The sequence below is a fragment of the Lipotes vexillifer genome, unplaced genomic scaffold (genome assembly GCF_000442215.2).
Source record: "Lipotes vexillifer unplaced genomic scaffold, Lipotes_vexillifer_v1.1 scaffold905, whole genome shotgun sequence".
NCBI classification, from domain to species: Eukaryota; Metazoa; Chordata; class Mammalia; order Artiodactyla; family Lipotidae; genus Lipotes; species Lipotes vexillifer.
Genome location: NW_006796034.1, coordinates 1,837,417 through 1,856,788, shown reverse-complemented (window position 1 = coordinate 1,856,788; position 19,372 = coordinate 1,837,417). Strand labels below are relative to the sequence as shown.

General features: G+C 37.6%; 1 protein-coding gene across 1 annotated transcript in view; it reads right to left on the bottom strand.

Moving 5' to 3' along the window:
* Positions 1-959: 959 nt before the first annotated feature.
* TLCD4 (TLC domain containing 4) overlaps positions 960-19,372 on the bottom strand; it is a 59,452-nt gene continuing 41,039 nt past the window's right edge. Inside the window, exons 6-7 of the mRNA XM_007468121.1 lie at positions 15,960-16,033; positions 960-1,428 (exon numbers count right to left, since the gene is read on the bottom strand). Of these exons, the coding sequence (XP_007468183.1) occupies positions 1,110-1,428; positions 15,960-16,033 (393 nt within the window). The 3' untranslated portion in view covers positions 960-1,109. The remainder of the gene's footprint in view (positions 1,429-15,959; positions 16,034-19,372) is intronic.

Here is a 19,372-nt window from a genome sequence, read left to right as displayed (position 1 = left end):
CAATAATATTGATAATCAGAATGCTTGGATTAAATTATCTATTGTTTTCCTATCCTTTAGGAAAGACACAAATTCAAAGCACTCAAAGTGCTGGTTAAGCAAAAGCATGGGTGTAAATTGTGAGTAAAATATGAATACTGATTTTTTTTTGTAGTTTTGGTCTCATCAAGAAGAGGTCTACCTTAGGAGCATGATAAATACATATTACATACGATTTTGGTGCTAATGATGTTGGGTTCTGAACTCAGGGGACGTTTTGCAAATAGAAATAATATATTTTTCATAGAAAAAGTGCAAGGGATGCAGATAGAGACAGCAGTGTTAAAGCTTTTTTCTTAATGATGCCTCCTATTAGCCCAAATAGTCATCTAGAACATGCATGTTTAGAAGGAAGAATTCATCTCTTAAGGAGCTCTATTAGATCGGTCTTAAGCTTTACTACAAAAGAAAAAAGCAATAATTTGATAAAGTGTTAAAAATAGAAATAATAAAGTGTTGTCAGAAAAATCTGAAAATGCAAGAAACATTTTCCATAACTTAAGATTCCCAAAATAAGCAAAATACTTCATTATTAGTAGATGACAGCATATCTAAATGAAAAAGACATCACTTCTAATAGCCTAAGAAAAAGAACATTTCAACAATTTGGAAATTAAACACTACACAGGTATTGACAGCCATAGTAAGAAGTGAGTGCAGTACAACAAAATGTGGAGAGCTATCTACAGATTTAAAAGCAGTTCCCATTCTTTCAGCAAAATCGGTGACATAAAACCAAGTGCACCAAATTAGCATAGTCATGTTTTCACAGAGAAAAATACCAATGCTGGTTAACAGGTTTCTAAAAAGATTCACCACCATATTTATACATTTTTATTTAACCCTTTAAGATTTTATCCATGCTTATAATGCCGAAGAATATCAGAAAATAAATCTTCAGATAAAAACTAAATTTTAGTTTCTCTTTTCTAACGGTTAGGAAAAAAAGGACATTGAAACCGAGAATAACAAGTATAATTAATAAAGAAGCACAAGAACATGCCAAGAATTCAACCTATCAGAAGATATAATGTGGGTAATCATGAAGTATGCTTATCAATAGCCCACTTTTAGTCAAGTTTTCCATTCTGAAGACTCTTTTTGGCTTTCTCTTGTCTTATGAGAGAGATGACTTTGATGCACCCCTTTGAAATTTTGATCATCCACATGACATTCATTACATCCAAAACAACACAAGTAGAGATCCAGGAACACTGAATTAAAAATCCAAGCCTCAGGTAGGCTTCCGTTCCTAACACAGAGTAAATGTAGCCATAAAAAGGAGGTATTGAGGCAATCCGCACTATGAAGAACACCACAGTCATGAGTATTCCATTGATGACATTAGCCTTGGAAAACTTAGGATACTTCAGAGCCTCAAAGAACCACCTGGGAAAAAAATTAAAGAAACATCACATTTATTCTGCATCTCTGAGGATTAACAATTTCTAGTTTTTCATTTTTAAAATTCAGAACACCCCCCTAAGATTTATATGGCAAGACAAAGGGCCTAGAATGGTCAACATAATACTGAAAAAGAATAAAGCTGATAGATTCACTTTCAAGACCCACTATAAAGCTACAATAATCAAGACAGCACGGCATTGGTAAAAGAACAGACAGACAGACCAATGGAACAGAACAGAGAGCCCATAGACAGACCCACACAAATATACTCAACTTACTTTTGATAATGGTGTAAAGATAATTCAGTGGAGAAAAAACACTCTTTTTAACAAACAGTGCCGGAACAATTAGACATCCATATGCAGAAAAATAAACCTAGGCAGAGACCTCACATCTTACACAAAAATTACCTTGAAATGGACCACACACTTAAAAGTAAAATGCAAAACTGTAAAACTTCTAGAAAAAAAGCAGGAAAAAATCTGCATGATCTTGGGTTTGATGATAGTATTTTAGATATAATACCAAAAGCACGATCCATAGAAGAAAATATAAGTTGGACTTCGCTAAAATTAAAAACTTGCTCTGTGAAAGGCACTGTCAAAAGAAAATGAAAAGACATCCAAACACTGGGAGAGATTGTTTACTGAATACATATATGATAAATTACTTATATCCAAAATATATAAAGAACTCTTAAGGTTCAGCAATAAAGAAACAACCTAATTAAAACATGGGCAAAAGATCTTAAACACCTCATCAGAGAAGATAAACAAAAGGAAAAGAAGCGTACAAAAGGATATTAAAAATCATCTGTCATTAGAAAAATGTAAATTAAAACAATGACATGCTTCTACATATCTATTAGAATGACTACAATCCGAAAATCTGACAATACCAATTGCTGGCAAAGGTGTGGAACAATAGGAACACTCATTCATTGTTGGTGGGAATGCAAAATGGTAAAGCCACTTCAAAAGACAGCAGTGCAGTTATAATGCTAAACATATTCATAGCACACAATCCAACAATCACACTTCTAGGTATTTTTTCAATTGATTTAAAAATATATGTCCACACAAAAACTTGCATGCAAGGGTTTACACCAGCCATATTCATAATTGCCCAAAACTGGAAGCAACCAAAATGTTATAGGTTGCTTCATAATCTTATTCACAATGTAGTACGTGAATGGATAAGCAAATTGTGGTATGTACATACAATAAAATACTATTCAGTGATAAAAAAGAACAAACTATCAATTCATATAACACCATGGGTGAATCTTAAATGCATATTGATAAATCAAAGAAGCCAATCTGAAAAATGCTACCTACTGTATGATTCCATTTATATGACATTCTGGAAAAAGCAAAACTATAAAGACAAAAAAACAGATCAGTGGCTGCCAGAGGTTCAGGGAGAGCAGGAGAGGGTAGAATAGGTGAAACACAGGCAATATTTTAGGGTAGTGAAACAATTTTGTATGATACTGTAGTGGGGGATATATGACATTATGCATTTGTCAAAACCCACAGAACAGATGAAGAGTGTATGCAAATTTTAAAAAAATCAATAGGAGGTTGGGGCATGCCAGGCAGAATGTAGCCTGTGACAAAAGAATCTAACTGCATTCCAAACACATGACATAACCTCACTGGAGGGAGTGGGGTAAAAATAGGTGACCTAAGTAACTTTGAAAATGAATTAAGACTGTAAGACTAAAGACAAAAGAAACTGTACATAGGCACTTTGCTCTAGCTGGTAAAATTGTTATCTCATGGGGGAAGAGGTTAACAATTCTGAAACCATTACACATGTATACTGGTATTTAACAAATAAGTAAATTTGTCTGATGGTGAAGTGGGAACCAGATTTCTCATTGTGGGAGTGGAAGGTTACAGATAATTGAGTGCAAAAGACTAGTTTGATCCATATGATACTGGATTAGAGCTGGAAACTTCAGTATAAACTCATGCTTAGTTTAATACATATATGCAGATGGACATATATAGAAATAGTTATAGGTATGTGTGTATACACAGGTTAGTACATTTCCAAGTTGTCAGCTGGGAGGGCATAGAAACAATGATGCCCCAGTAGCAATGAGCACACCCAGGGCCCATATTTTGGTTTCTAATACCATTGTCCAATAAAAGAAAACAAGACTCCTTGAGAAATGGCTGATTCTAGCACTGGGACAGAGAATACACAATATAAATCTAGAGTATTTTTTTAGTGTCAGAAAATAAAGAAGTGCTCCAAAAAAGATGATGAAGTTATGTCAAAGGGACACAGAAGACAACTGAAAGAGCTCCCAATGGCAAAAGTTGTAACAATTTGAACAAAATAAGTAATGTAGTATTGGATTCAAACTCAAAGTATAAAATAAATATCCATGAAGCCATGGTAATATAAATGAATGAATGAGTGAATGAATAGGGGAGAAAAGGTAAATATCCTGTACAGAATAATTGCAAATAAGTTATGTAGATATTGCACCCTCAAAGAGGTGAAGCATAGCTCCCCACTCTTCAAGGGGGGACTTCGTTACAGAGTTCAGTATAGAAGGCAGGTGAGGTGGAAACAGTTAACTTTAAAACTGAGAACTCTTACAAACCCTACCTCAGCCAGGTGAACAAGGTAAAAAACAACAGTGATAATCCATGTTTATGCATGTAGTCCTGATATAATGTGATGAGAATGGCACTTTACTTCTGTGGTCTTCCTCCAAAAACCCCATAACCTCAGTCTAATCATGAGAAAAACATCAGACAAACCCAAACTGAGAAATATTCTACAAAACAGCTGACCAGGACTCCTCAAAACTGACAAGGTCATCAAAAACAACGAAAGTCTGAGAAACTATCACAACCAGGAGTCTGAGACGTGACAACTAAATCCAATGTAGTATCCCGGATGGGATCCTGGAGCAGAAAAAGGCCATTAGGTAAAAACTAAGGAAATCTGAAAATACTATGGCCTTTAGTTAATAATAATGTATCAATATTTGGTCATTAATTATGACAAATGTACCATACAAATGTAAATATTAACAATAGAATCTGAGTGTGGGGTATATGGGAACCCTTTGAATCATCCTTGAAACTTTTCTACAAGTCTAAAATTACTCTTAAGTAAAAAGCTTATTTTTAAAAAATTTAGTATTTGCTGTATTCTACTTTTTCCTCCTTAAAGAAAACTATCTTGCCTAAAGTTACCTCATTATATTTTAGAGGTTAAGTTGTAAATGTAGTAAAATGTATCCATGTATCTTAACATTCAATTTGACAGAATTAGTCATGACTAAGCTAGAAACTGCTCAACTTCAGAAACTAAAAATTAACTGTTAAAAACACCTTAAAATATTTTACTGAGATATTAAAATATCAAACAGAAATAATTTGTAGGATAAGAGGGGTATTACAATTTATAAGTATATGTAGGGTGAAAAGAGAAGGGCTAAATTATTCAACGCAGTTAAAAACAAACTATTTAGAGAGCAATGCTCAAATTAATAAAATAATATCACAAATAGGAAAAATGTCACTAAAGAAGTAAAGTCAACATCTTTTGCTCTATCCAGATCTCCTATCCTCCAGACTTCTCTACTCCAAAGATTTCCCCTCTGACCCTCAGCCATTCCTTTCTTTGACTACATGGTGGCCTTGGGTTTAATCAGAAATGCTATACCTCAAATAACCCATCCCCTTCTAAGCACAACTCGTAGTACCCCAGATTTCTCTTTACCCAATTCCATCTAAATCTCTTTTTTGACCTCCACTCCCAAATCCCTCACTACTAGCCTTTGATTCACTTCCTTTCCTACCTACCTGAACTCAGTTACCTTCAGAACACACATCGGCACCCTCAGTTCTCTTGCCCCTTCATCCATCACACTCACCCTGCCTATCCCCAGCTTCTCATCAGGCCAGCTTTCCTTAGGCAGAGTATAGAGGGAAGGTGGGTACTGTATTCTGCAGTCAGAAGGCCCAGGTTCAAACCTGCTTCTGCCACTTAGCTGCTGTGTGGTCTTACCTCTCTGTTATTGACCTCTATGTCTCAGTTTGGTCCCTACAAAATGGGGATAATGATAGCACCTCCCTTATACCATGAAGTTGTTTTGACACATAAGAACTCCCCTGTACTAGGAGCTCAGTCAATAGCTATTATTACTCACCAATATTGATAGTAACATAAATAGCACAAATGCAACTTAAAGAGCTCTGAATTTCAACTGAATTCTCAAAGTTGCTTGGCATTCCTTTTACTTAACTCCACATTCTCCATAGAATTGCTCCCCAACCTCTGTCTCACAAATCAAGTCACTTCCCTTCCTTATTCACTTCTACTTCTCAATCCCATCAGAGGAACTGGCCTCTTCTACTACTAAGGTATTTGAGTCCATCAAATGAATTCCTCAAACTCTGACCCCAAGGCCTCAAACCTTCTTTTCAAGCACCTTTTTCTCTATATTCAGATGAAGAGGTTTCTCTTGCCCTCTCCAAGGCCAATTGCTTCTGTACCCATGCTCTGTGACTTTAGGCCATCAATTATCCCCTTTCCCTTGCTCCATCCAGTTCCCCATGTATAGATTGATTCTTTCTTCTCTCTTAGCAACATGCCCGATTCTTTCTAATCCAAAAAAATCTCTCCTCCTGTTTTTCTTCCCTATTAAACTCTTAAAAAGAGAAGTCAACAGTGTATTCACAGACATTCTGGCTATACTTCACAACCCAGTACAATATGATTGCATTCCCCTACAAAAGAAATTGGTCACCAGTGGCATCCCCATAACCAAGACAGTGGATTCATCTCAGCCTCCATCCCAGGTGACCTTTCTATAGCATATGACACTGCCAACCATTATACTTCCTTTCTCCTCTCCTGATTTCCATGATACTGTTTTCTCTTGATTCCCTACCTATACTTTTTCAGTCTCCGTTTCCTCTGCCTGTCCCTTAAATATTTGTGCTTCCCAGGCACACTCCCTTCCATATGCTCTATCACGGCCATTTTATACATTCTCATGGGCTTAAAGGGGTTCAGAACAAGCTTCCCAAAATGTGCCACTTTGGCATGCAGAGTATTTTGAGCTGAAAGCAACTAAGACCCAGCAGACTCAAGAAAAACTCCTACCTCTCCCTGAATTACCTGAAAGAATTTAGATAGGTGTCCTGGCCCACAAAGAGAGCTATTACCAAGAGATAACTTTTTATCTGAATGATCTATCTGTATGGCAGGACAAACATGTAATTACCAAACATCTGCTCTTCTTATCGTCCTGTGAATCACCCTCCTAGGTGCAGCCTCTATCCCACTCCTTAGCTCAAGACGGCTTATAAGCCTCTACTGCCCAGCTTGTCCTTGGGTCTCATTGTCCTGTGGGACTCTCACATATATGTAATTAAATGTTTTTCTTCTGTTATTCTGCCTTATGTCAAACTGATTATTAGACCCACCAAAGAACCTTGATGAGCAGACGAAAAATTCTTCCTCCTCAAAGGCTCAAACACCCTGACAGAAATCTCTGGTTTCAAGTCCTCTCTTAAGTTCTACTTGTAGTTCCATATTTCTGATTTATTGCTGAGCATCCTCACCTGACAAATCACCAATTCTCAAATACGCCTAAAACCCAACATGCATGAAAACAGTACTCCACTCTTTGCCTAACATCCCCTTCCTCCATGACCACCACGACAGAAAATTCCCAGTATGAATCAGTGGGATCACCATTGCCTTAGTCATCCAAGTCAGAAACCTGGAGTCACCCTAGATTGTTCCTAGTCTGGAACCAAGCCCGATCCATTTTATCTCCTAAGATTCTTCCTAATCCTTCCCCGACTCATTCCATTCCACTTTCTGCCATTATCATTTTTGGTCCTCGGTGTCTCTTACCTAGATGACTGCAATAACCCAACTGGTCTCCCTTAACTCTACATTTCTAGCCTTTTCTCTTCGATGCCACAAGTCCTACATTACATTTAGCCTAGACTACTTCCTGTTCTCTGGCACTTGATGCGTTTTCCAAATTTTTCCTTGTCTGGAAAGGTGATTATCTAAAAATCTAGACTTTAAGAACTTGTGCTTTGGCTTTACTGTACAATCACTGCATTTATCTTCGGCCAATTTTTCCATGTGACTGGCGCCTGATCTTTAAAGCCAGTCTCTTTCAAAGGAAAGAACTCACATATTAATTCAAGTTGAAATAATATTTATATAATTGTCCTTATCTTTCTCTCTCATGTCAGAAGGACCACTTATTTTATTGGAATCTACCTCTTCTTACCTAATGAGAACACCCCTTCATTCCAACAAATGAAGGCTAACAGTTTGGGAATATATGTGTTGATGCCGAGGGAGAGGAGCAGAAGGAATCAAGAAGACATGCATGTGGGATGGAAGGAGAGAGGGAAAACACTGTCTTTCACCACCATCCACAGTTATTACTTAGATGGGTAAAGAAGAAAAGACACCGAGGACCCAAAATTATAATGACAGCAGGTGGAGTGGAATGAGTCGGGGTCTTGGAGCTTTTGATTAAGTTCCCTGGGAGTTAATTGTGCAGAGTGCGGTACTAAGCACATGCAGTGTAAAAACAAGGCATTAGCAGGTATAATTCACATTTGGAAAGAGGAGAGAGGGCTACTTTCAGGTAGAGAAAGAAAGAAAAAAAAGAGGATGGGAGCAAAGGATCCATCCCCCTATATGGTACCGGTTTGGTGACTTTTAAGAGTTGAGAGTCAGAAGTGTGAGCTCTGGGAAAGCTACAGGGTCCAGGAGATACTGTGAGTTCAAGAGGAATGAAGAGACTTTTAAGAAGTGCTGCTGTAACAAACTGGACCTTTGTCGACATCCTTGGAAAAACTCCAATAAGGATTTACATGTTGTACTGTTGCTGCGACTCTACATGGAGACTGGGTCATGAGCTGACCCCTGGGTTTTATCTTGGTTGCAAATGTAATTCTTTCAGGCATGTGAACACTGTATTTAATAAATATTAACTCTGGAAATTTAGGAGTTCAAAAACTTAATTTTAGAAAAGTTGTCCTCCATCCCAATATTATTCTGGCTCCCCTTCTACTTCTAAACTTTTCCTTTATTGTATCTACTCTTCCTTCTCTTATTTCTCAATTCTAGCCATTCAACTTTACACCTTTTAAACACCATCTTTTCTCATGGCTTCAAATGTAACCTCTATGTGATCATTTCAAAATGCCTCTCTACCTCTTACTACATTTCCACTCAGATGCTGTTTGTCCTCTAACACAGCATCTCCAAAGCAAACTCATCATCTTCCTGCCTATTCTTCCTAATCCTCATCTTTTTTCATTCTTCTAAGTCCAATGTAGAAAATATCTTAAACTTGTCTTTTTTTCTCTATCTCTAATTTCTTATGACCAATTTCACTTTTTCTTCCCTCAAAAACCTTTATTCCATCATATCTACTCTATCATGACAGCCTAATTTGGGCTCCTATTTATTTCCTGGACTAATGAAATTACACCAGTCATTTACACAACTAAGAGCTGTATGCTAACCTTCTAACCCTAGCTTTTGCCTTCCATCTTACAATCTATCCCACAAATACCAAAAACTAGAATTACTCAGTGCTATTTTCAGAATGTCTTTCTCCACTAGAATACATCCTCACTGTCCACTGGTCAAGCTCAATCAGCTTTCCCTGGCGCTCAACACCCTCTCTATCCACTATCCTCCTAAGACATACTCTTTGATCCTACAAGTCTATGCAGTTTCTCTTTCACATGGCATGTTTATTCCACTTTTCAAAACCTTATGTTCACGCCTTTCTCCCTTCTCCCTTTCCCATCCACTTCTTAAAAAAATCCTAAGACATTTAAGAATGTGTCCCAATTTCTCTTTGAAGCCTTTCATGACAAACATCAATCAATAATAGCTCTCAAAACATGATTCAAGGGCCCCTGAGACTTTTGGGGGAGTCTACAAGGGAAAACTATTTTCATAATGATACTAAAATATTATCTGCCTTTCTCATTGTGCTGACTTCTATTCTGATGGTGTAACGTACTGATGGATAAGACCGTTGGCATCTTAGCACAAATCATAGCAGTGGTACAAAATGGTACTAGTCGCCATTGTAATCTATGCCATATATTTGCAGTTAAAAACAAACAAAAAAAGAGGGGTTGAGTGGAGAATATTCACTTAAGAATGTCCTGGATGAAGCAGTAAGAATGGTTAATTATATTAAATCATGTCTTTTGAGTACATGTCTTTTTAATATTCTGTGATAAAACGGGAAGTACACACAAAGCACAGTTGTCTGGAAGAAAAACTCTTGGATAGCCTCTGAAGAGTTGAAAACTTTTCTGATGAGGTCAGTAATGGGTTTTTAAAAAAATATTATCTGATAAATGTATCAGCATTTATCATAAGACCTACATAACTCAGTGAACCAATATTTTCCAAATGACCAAGGCATGATGACACAAAATTATGTATGAGTAAAAGATTCAAAGTAAAAGACAGACCAATGGATTTGAATATAACAGTGTATCAAAAGTCCACTGATACGGTTTCAGATTCCACATTTAACTAATCTTTAAGAAACTACCTCTTGGTATATTTTGGTGTAGTATTAAAGCAGGATATCAACGATTATTTGAAAAGGCTACTAAAATACTCCTTTACTTACTACACTGTTAACCCTGAGAGTTAGATTTTTTTATATGCTTCAACCAAAATAACATTTCACAACAGACTGAAAACAGAAACAAACTTGAGAATACAGCTTGAGTTCTATCATGCTAGACGTTAAAAAGATTTGCAAAAAACGTACAACACTGTTCCCACGAAAAATTTTTCCTTTTGGCAATGTAGTTTATTTTTCACAAAAATTACATTAACATGAAATATTATTGTTAATATTAAATGACCTAATAAATATTTGTAAATGTTTCAGTTTTAATTTCCAATCTGGTAAATATCCATAGCTATCAGCCTATAGGAAGTAAGAGTTCATTGAGGTCCTCAATAATTTATGAGATCAACAAGTCTGAGAATGGCTGTTTTAAACCATTAATAACAGCACTTTTCTTCTTGCCCTTTTTCACACAATGTCTTATTTTACTAGCTCATTATTTTGTATTATTAAGTCCTATTTTCTCAAACATAGACATGACACCAGACACTAGTGAAGCTCGCTGAGGCAGGGACTGGAACATTTAGGTACTGGGAAGGTATTCAATAAATACTGAAGGAACATATTAAGGAGCATAGGTACAAGTTTTTATAAGGTATTTAACCTTAACAGCAATTCAAAAATATGTCCTCATAACAGTTAAGGGCATTTAGGCAAAAAAGAAGTTACCACCACTAAATTACTTTTTACAAAAAGAAACCTGAGGCATGGGTATAACTCAGCAGCTGAAAATTAACTGAAGCCCAGGTGTCTAACCTTTGTACCCCACCACATGCATCCCATGTGTCTTCTTAAATTATACAAGGCTCTAAAATAGAACATAAAAATATCACAAACTAAAGAAAACAATTGAACTATGGAAAACTCTAACAGTACTTAAGTAGCTGTGCTAAATTTTGTCATAATCTCCTTGCTGTTCCATTATACCATTTCTTGCTCATATTCCAACCCCACTTCTCAATTTCTAAATTTACAAAAGACTCGAAGCTTTTAAATAAAGGTATAGCATAGCTTTTTACTACAAAATTAAAGAATAAGTTAAACTCTCTAATATTATGATTTTTCAAAAAGAGCTTCAAACAGAAACAAATTAAAGTGCCTTTAAGTGTCAAGGTTAATTTTCTCCTGCTTCAAAATCTCAAATCTGAATCATCTTCAAGAGACAGACATTGCTAAAGCTTAACTGATCACCTCTTGGGACTCATTCATTCAAAAGCAATTAAATGGCTACTATGTGCCAGACAGTGTGTGGATGCTGAACCATGCAAAGTTCAACAAAGTTTGGCTCTTGACCTAATGAAACGCAGAGATAAATAAGAAACAGGAAAAGGAGAAAGAGAACTTTACAATAATTTAATTTATTAATCATAATGGTATAACTGTGTGTCACTATTATGGAAGCACGGGTGAGAGACACCCAGCCCAGCCTGGAAGAGATGGGGTTTCGTGATGGAAATGACCCTTGGGCTGAGTCATGAAGGATAAGCAAGGAGCCAGGAGGCCTTCCTAGCACAGGGACAAGTTGGGGTGAAAGGAGATTTTTGAGGAGGAATATGGCAGAAAGAGAGAAGATAGCTCTACTTGGAGAGCTTTCTGCATCACATTACAGAGCCCATATCGTATACTGGAAGCAGCAGGTGCCACCGAGAGGATCTAACCAGGAGGCTACGTGTTCATTTTTGTGTTTTAGGGAGATCGCCGTGGAAGATAATAATACAGGAGAGGATGAAAGGGGAATAGGACTGGAGGCAGGCAGACTGCCTAGAGCAGGGATCAGCAAACTTCTTCCGTAAAGAGCCAGACAGTAACACAAAGTAAGGGGTTTTGGAAGCTCTACCGTCTCTGTGGCAACTAATCCACTCTGTTATCGTGTGAAAGCAGTCGTGGTAAACAAATATGCATGGCTGTGCCCCAATAAAGCTTTATTTGTAGAAACAGGCAGCAGGTTTGGCCTTCAAGCCTTGGTTTGCTGACCCCAGTCTAGAATAGTTGTTTTCTGTCCAAAAGAACTTTCTGCGATAATGAAAAGGTCTATAGATGTTCTACCCAATTCGGTAGACACATGGGGCTAGGAAGCACTGGAAACGTTACCAGTGAGCCTGAGGAATTAAATTTTTTATTTTATTTAATTTTAATTAAATTAAATGTAAATAGTCACATGTGGCTTGTGGCTACTCTACTGGACAGTACAGGGTTAGAGGCCGGTGCAGGAGCCCAGGCAAGAGATGATGAACTAGGGCACTGACAGCAGAGATGGAGAGGAAGTGGCCAAGGCAAGAAGTGGTAAGGAGGTGATACGTAGGACCTGGGATGGACCAAACACAGGTGAGGGAGAAACAAAGATGATTCCCACATGTTGAGCAGAGATAACCAAGAGAATGGCCAGGCCACATGCTGAACAGGAGCATATAAGAGAATACAGAGGGAAACACGTTGCTTTCTATTTTAGACATGTTGATTCTGATGTGCCACCTGGGAGGAGAAAACACTTGACTATAATACAAAGAAGTAGGTAATATTAAATATGCTCTTTTTATAGAGAAAGCAACTGTAGTACAGGAATGTTACATAACTTAGCCAAGGTCAGAGCAAGTAAGCGGCAAGGTTAAATTGCAGCTTGAGCTTATATGATTCTAAAATTCATGCAGAGTCCATTACATCACATTGAGCAAATGGGTAACAGCTGAAACCCTGAAAGCACAACTCACTCAGGGAGAAGCACAGAGAAGATCGGTGGGCCCATAAGAGAGCCCTGGGGAACACAAGCATCTAAGGAACTGTCTCTGACAAAGAAGACTGGGAGACGATGGTCAGAGAACTACAAGAACCAGGTGAGTGCAGGGTCACGAAAGCAAGGGGAGTTATGGCATTACAAGAAGGAGGTGGCCGACAGCATCAAGTCCACAGAGAGATACAATAAGATAGGCACCGAAGAGAGTTCACTGGATTTTGCATCTGGAAGTCAATGGTACCTCTAATGAAATCGTTCCAGCAAAATGACAGAAGAGGAAACCTAATTTTGATGGGTTAAAGAACAAAAAAGCTACTACAAAGTAGACAAAGCAAACATAAACTATGCACTTCTAGTGCTGAGTAAATTTTAGCATACTGAATATACACTACATTTATCACTTACTGCATATGTACTGAATGACAAGCACTATGCCAGGTGCTTTACACACATATGTAAACATATAACAAAACATATAACCACATAGAATCTTGACAATAAACTGTAAGGCCTATAGGTATCATTATCCCTGTTTTACAGGTAAGAAAACTGAGGCTCAGGAAGATTAAATAATCTTCCACTCACACACAATGGTAAGTGGGGGAGCTTGAATTTAAACCCAGGTCTTCTGACTTCAGAGAACGTGCTCTTTGCTCTCTATACTTTCACATCATCGGAGTCTTTAAAAATTGCAAAAGAACTCTTATTTTAAAAATTTTAAATGGCCAAGCCTAAGGAACTTAGTATCTTCTTGAAGAAATAAAATTATAACATATGAAACACTGGCAAACAATATAAAACAGTACATAAGTACCTGGGAAAGCAGCAGATCTGTAATCTAATCTCCCCTGTTTGGAGGTGGAAGGACCATCCCTTCCACCTTTGGCAAGAGAAAAGGGTGATGAGGGTAATTGCTTGGTAAGCATACTAATGGTATTTGTAGTAGAAGAGTCTTCGTCCATGGGATGCTTTTAGGATATACATAGTCTAGTATTGCTTATGATAAATGAACCTAGAATGTATGGATTTATGGGGTTTGACCCCTGCCCCAGGAAAGTTATATAAGCTATGTAACTATCTGAGTATTAAATGGAGATGGCTTCATAACCAAGAGAGCTCCTTCCATGTCAGCAATATGAACTATACATATCGCTTAGAGACCTCATAGGTAACCTCATTCCAGAGTATGCCCAGTGCAAAAAAGACCTAGGGAGCCATGCTGATGGTCCTGAACATCTCCTTGCTTTGCCAGTATCTCGTGATTACTTGTACTCTTGAGATTATTAGTAAGGACTGATACAGGGTAAGCTCCCTAACTCACATGAGTCTGATTTGACTCCCAATTCTCTGGGCTATCTCTGTATTAAGTTACAAAAGGCTACATGTAATTGTGGGAGCCTTCCCTGGGTTTGGGATTTTGACCTAAGACTTGAAAGATAGGTAAATTTTTCGAAGATGGAGGGAAAATAGAGGATGGGAATAAAGGAAGAAAAGTGAGAAAAATCCACAGGTGCGTGAGACAGTAAGGGTGCAAAACTAACTCTAATGAGTGGTAAGAAATAAGGCTGGAGACATGGCGCACATCACAGAGAGCTTCGAAAGTTCAGAGAAGAATCTAAGGAGGATGCAGTGTTTAGTAAGAAAGTAAGGTACTGAAAGTGGAACACAAAAAAGATGACTTTGGTAGCACTGTGAGGAAAGGACTGAAGAGTGCGTGAATGTGGAATTCGAATTAGGAAGTCAGTTGGAAAGCTATCGCAGTAATCAACCATGGAGATCCCGAAGGCCCTAAACTGGGACCATGCATGTGGAATGAAAGGAGCAGCTAAGCATTTCACAGAAAAAAATGTCAGACCCTGTCAAATGACAAGATAAGGGTAATAAAGGATAATAATAAACCCATTGTCAAAAATGAGCAACTACCTCCCTCCAGCAGGTGGAGCTTAATTTCTCTCCCCCCACCCCCTTTGAGAGTGGGCTACACTTCATGCCTTGCTTTCAAAGAGAGTAAAGAAAAGGAGTGGAGAAACCTGGCAAACACCACCTCAACCACATGATGAAAGTTCACATCCCCAGTGATGTCACATGGATATAATGTAGCCCCTGATATGTGATGAGAAGGGCACTTCACCTCTATAGGATTCTTTCCGAAAACCTATAACCTCCGTCCAGTTATGAGAAAAACAGGCAAATCCAGACTGGAGGACATTCTACAGAATAACTGGACAGTATCCCTTAACACTGTCAGGGTCATGAAAAACAAGGAAAGACTAAGAATCTGTTACAGACGAGGGGAGACTGGGGAGGTGTGACAACTAAATGCAATATGGCAGCCTAGACTGACGCGAAGAACAAAAAGAAGATACTAATGGAAAAACTCCCGAAATCCAACAAAGTCTGAAGTTCACTTAATAGTAAAGTATCGATGCTGGTTTCTTAGTTTTGACAATATGTTCCATGACAATGTAAGATATTAATAGGGGAAACTAGGTGAAGGGTATATGGGAGTTTCTGTGCTATCTTTGTAACTTTCCTGTAAATCTAAAATGAAAAGATTATTTTAAAAGAGGGACTAAGATAATGTTGGTGTCAGAATTTGGGAACAGGAGGAAGCTGGTGTCAGGAATATTAACTGGACCCAAGATAAATCCATTAAAACAAATTATCATCATACCACAAAGAGAGCTGGGTTCAAGAGCCAGGACCACCACCTTCTAGCTTGGGAATCTTGGATAAGATTCCCTAACCTTTCCAAGGCTCAGTTTCTTCATTTGTACAATGGTGATAATTCATATCACATACTCTCTCTTTCTTTTTTTCTTTTTTTTTTTTTTTGCGGTACGCGGGCCTCTCACTGTTGTGGCCTCTCCCGTCGCGTAGGCTCAGTGGCCATGGCTCACGGGCCCAGCCGCTCCACGGCACGTGGGATCCTCCCGGACTGGGGCACGAACCCGTGTCCCCTGCATCGGCAGGCGGACTCTCAACCACTGCGCCACCAGGGAAGCCCATACTCTCATTTTTATTTTTAGGATCTTGGGGAAAAATTTCCCCAAACCAAACAGCCCAAGTTTAAAATAATTAATGATATCAGTAACCTACCGCTGATTCACAAAAGGGCTGGAAAGTTCTGCGAGCAGGCGAAAATTCCCAATGTATCCCAGCACTCCATCCCTCTGGGTGATAAAACATAAAACATAATGTCAGGGAAAACATTCTTATCAAAATTTCCAAACACTGAAGAAACATTCAATAGCTTCTCAGCATAAAATAATGATCAATATAAACACAAACCAAGTCTGCTAAACGGATTTTCTTCTCCGTGAAAACTTAGAAATGTCATTAGAATTCTACAGCATTTTTTAAAGATAACATGTTGTACACTTATGTTCACTTATGTATACCATATTCACTTAGAAAAAGAGATTTCAAGCAGTTGTCTCACGCTAAATTAATGAATTCTGCACATAGCCATTAGTAACAGCATTCTCAAATTACCATAGAAATAATGATTAAAGTAGTGTGAATTTAGGAAGTTGAGAAATTTTATAGCAATTAAATATCAAATAGGAATGTAGTTTAATATCCATTAGGAGCACCTTAAAAATCTCAAGAGTGTATTTTACTTCCTAAGTAACAATATATAAGCCTGTGAGCAGATACACATTTGTCAAACATAACAACACATGTTAAACCATATCTGTCATATTTGACCTGAAAAATATATTTGTCAATCAGAAGATACTATAGCTAAAACACACACTTTGGGGACCTTTCTGAATTTAGAAACATAATGCCTAGTACTTGCCACTAATTTAATAATCGGAAAAGTATAGTAGAGTTAATAAGCATTAGAAAGAAAACCGAAAGTATACATTTCAAAAATTTTATGTAATTTTAAGTGTTACTAGGTAAATGGAGTCATTCTAGCACTTCCAATTAAATCAATTGCGATTACACACCAAAAGAACCTGCCCTCAAAACATCAGATATACCAGAATTTCAGAAATACTTTTCCTACTGTTTATACCACACTGCCTTCCAAATGGGAAAAATACAAAGCAATAATGAAAAAAAAAAATGAATGGACTTTTATTTGAAGATTCTCAGTTCTTCTCTATGTGAATTATTTTAGGGATTAAAAACTGAGAGCTGGACTGCAAGAGTTAGCTTTCCAAAATGAATCTAAAACTTTTTATAAACTCAAACTCACTGTCCTTAGTGAAACTGAAATGGGTGATGAGGAAGAAGAGGAGGACAGCAGAGAGACAAAGACAGTGGCCAAGACGAGCAGTGTGCACAGAGGTGGCGGGAGAGGAGGATGCTCAACATTTTAGAATCAACCAGACACAGCCACAGCAGTCCAAAGCCACATGACGATACACGGGAAATAACTACGCACGTGTGTTATCACTTTAACACAGAAATACGTGTAAATTTGAAATTACATATTATTCTGTACTGTTTACTTTTCTGTTACAATAAATGCATTTATTTAAACAACAGGACCAGTTAATGGTGGCAATTAGTAATTAACAGTGGGACTAAACAAATAAAATTGTGGAAAAATATAATATTTTTATAATGTTTCTTTCTGGCCTTTTATTTTTCTTTGTTAGATATTTAAACGTAGTAGGTTACATTATTTTTTTTTATTATGTCTTTAAGAAGCATAAATGTAAGACTTTTAAAAAGGAGAATGTAAATACAATAGGACTAAACAATTATTACCTGTATTTAATAAAAAATAATAATGATATCTTTCTATCCATGACACAGTAGGATATTTTTACTCCTTATTTCCTTTTCCAATAATACTTTTCTGAAATGCCTGCGGCCTTTAGTATATCCTTATCTTTTTGCAGAAGTAAAACAACTACAGTTAAATGTAAAATTCACTTTGACTTGTAACTCTGCTCTTAGAGGCCCACATTACTGTTATCAGTCCAGTATGATGATCTCAAGCTAAATATTTTCTCAACAAAGGTGTTTAAGCATAAAATACATAAAATTTTACTTACTAGCAATAGCAGGCTTTTAGAATTATAAGAATTAAGTTTCCAGCTCTCTAAGAGTATCTATCCACTTTGTATCTACAGGCTTGTTCTAGTAGATCAGCTGTTTGTAAGGTCATTTGTATGTATAAATTCATCGTATATGCCATCTATTTCTAAAATATCTATCATTTTAAGACACTCTAGAGTACCCTAGATGGATTCCAATAAGTTACAATTTTAGTTTAAAAAAAAGTACTATTTAATGTAGCTACCCTTTTCTGGTAACATTTTTGTGTTTTGTTTTGTTTTTTTAAATTTATTTATTTATTTTATTTTTTTGGCTGCATTGGGTCTTCATTGCTGCGCGCGGGCTTTCTCTAATTGCGGCGAGCGGGGGCTACGCTTCGTTGTGGCGCGTGGGCATATCTCGTTGCAGTGGCTTCTCTTGTTGCAGAGCACGGGCTCTAGGCACGCAGGCTTCAGTAGTTGTGGCACAAGGGCTCAGTAGTTGTTGCTCACAGGCTCTAGAGCACAGGCTCAGTAGTTGTGGTGCACGGGCTTAGTTGCTCCACAGCATGTGGGATCTTCCTGGACCAGGGCTCGAACCCGTGTCCCCTGCATTGGCAGGTGGATTCTCAACCACTGTGCCACCAGGGAAGCCCCCATTTTTGAGCTGTGAAGCAGTTTTATTTCCAAAAAATGAGCCATTATTTCACTGTATGAGTTTTTGTCTCAATCTGCACATAACATCAAGCAATGCAGTTTCTGAGAGTTCATCCTTTGCTAGCTCCTCGTGGCCTCTTCGATGATCATCAGTTTTGGAGAACCAGTCCACAAATATCTGTTTCACTGCAGATATTCTATTTGGGCAATTCATTATAATTAAGCAATTAAGTTTGGGGAGGCAGGGATAGTTAATGAATGATCATGGGCCTGGGGTGTGCAGGCCAGGATTTGAACCCTAGCTCTCCTAAGTGACCTTGGGCAAAGCTGACCAAAACCTCAGTTTCTCCATTTGTAAAACAGGCAGAATACCATCTTTATGACAGAATTGATGTGAGAATAAGACAAAATGCAGGGCTTTTACTATAAAAGATGAATCATATTAATAATCACTCCTCCAAAAGTAGTTAATGTTACTTTCTAATTGCTGCAGAAAAAAATCCAGGTTGAAAAGGAAAATAAATACTTCTAAGAGAAGACTCACCTGTTTTATTTACCCAATAGGTTATATCAACCTTTTACCTCACTTTGCACAACTATACTGCATCCAACCCAAACTTAATTCTTCACCACAAATTTATGCTCATGACCATCAAAGCATGGTAGAGTTAAAATGGCCTCTGAAGATTGCCTATTTCAGTTACCCACAGATTTTTTAAATCCCTTCTACAAAAGCTCTTCCAGGTTGCCCCCCAGCATGGACAACTCCACGGTGAGTAGAGAAGCATCTCCTAAAGCAGCTTTCCAAAAGTTCCAGAACTACACTGTACCCTCTTTTTTTTTTTTTTTTTTTTT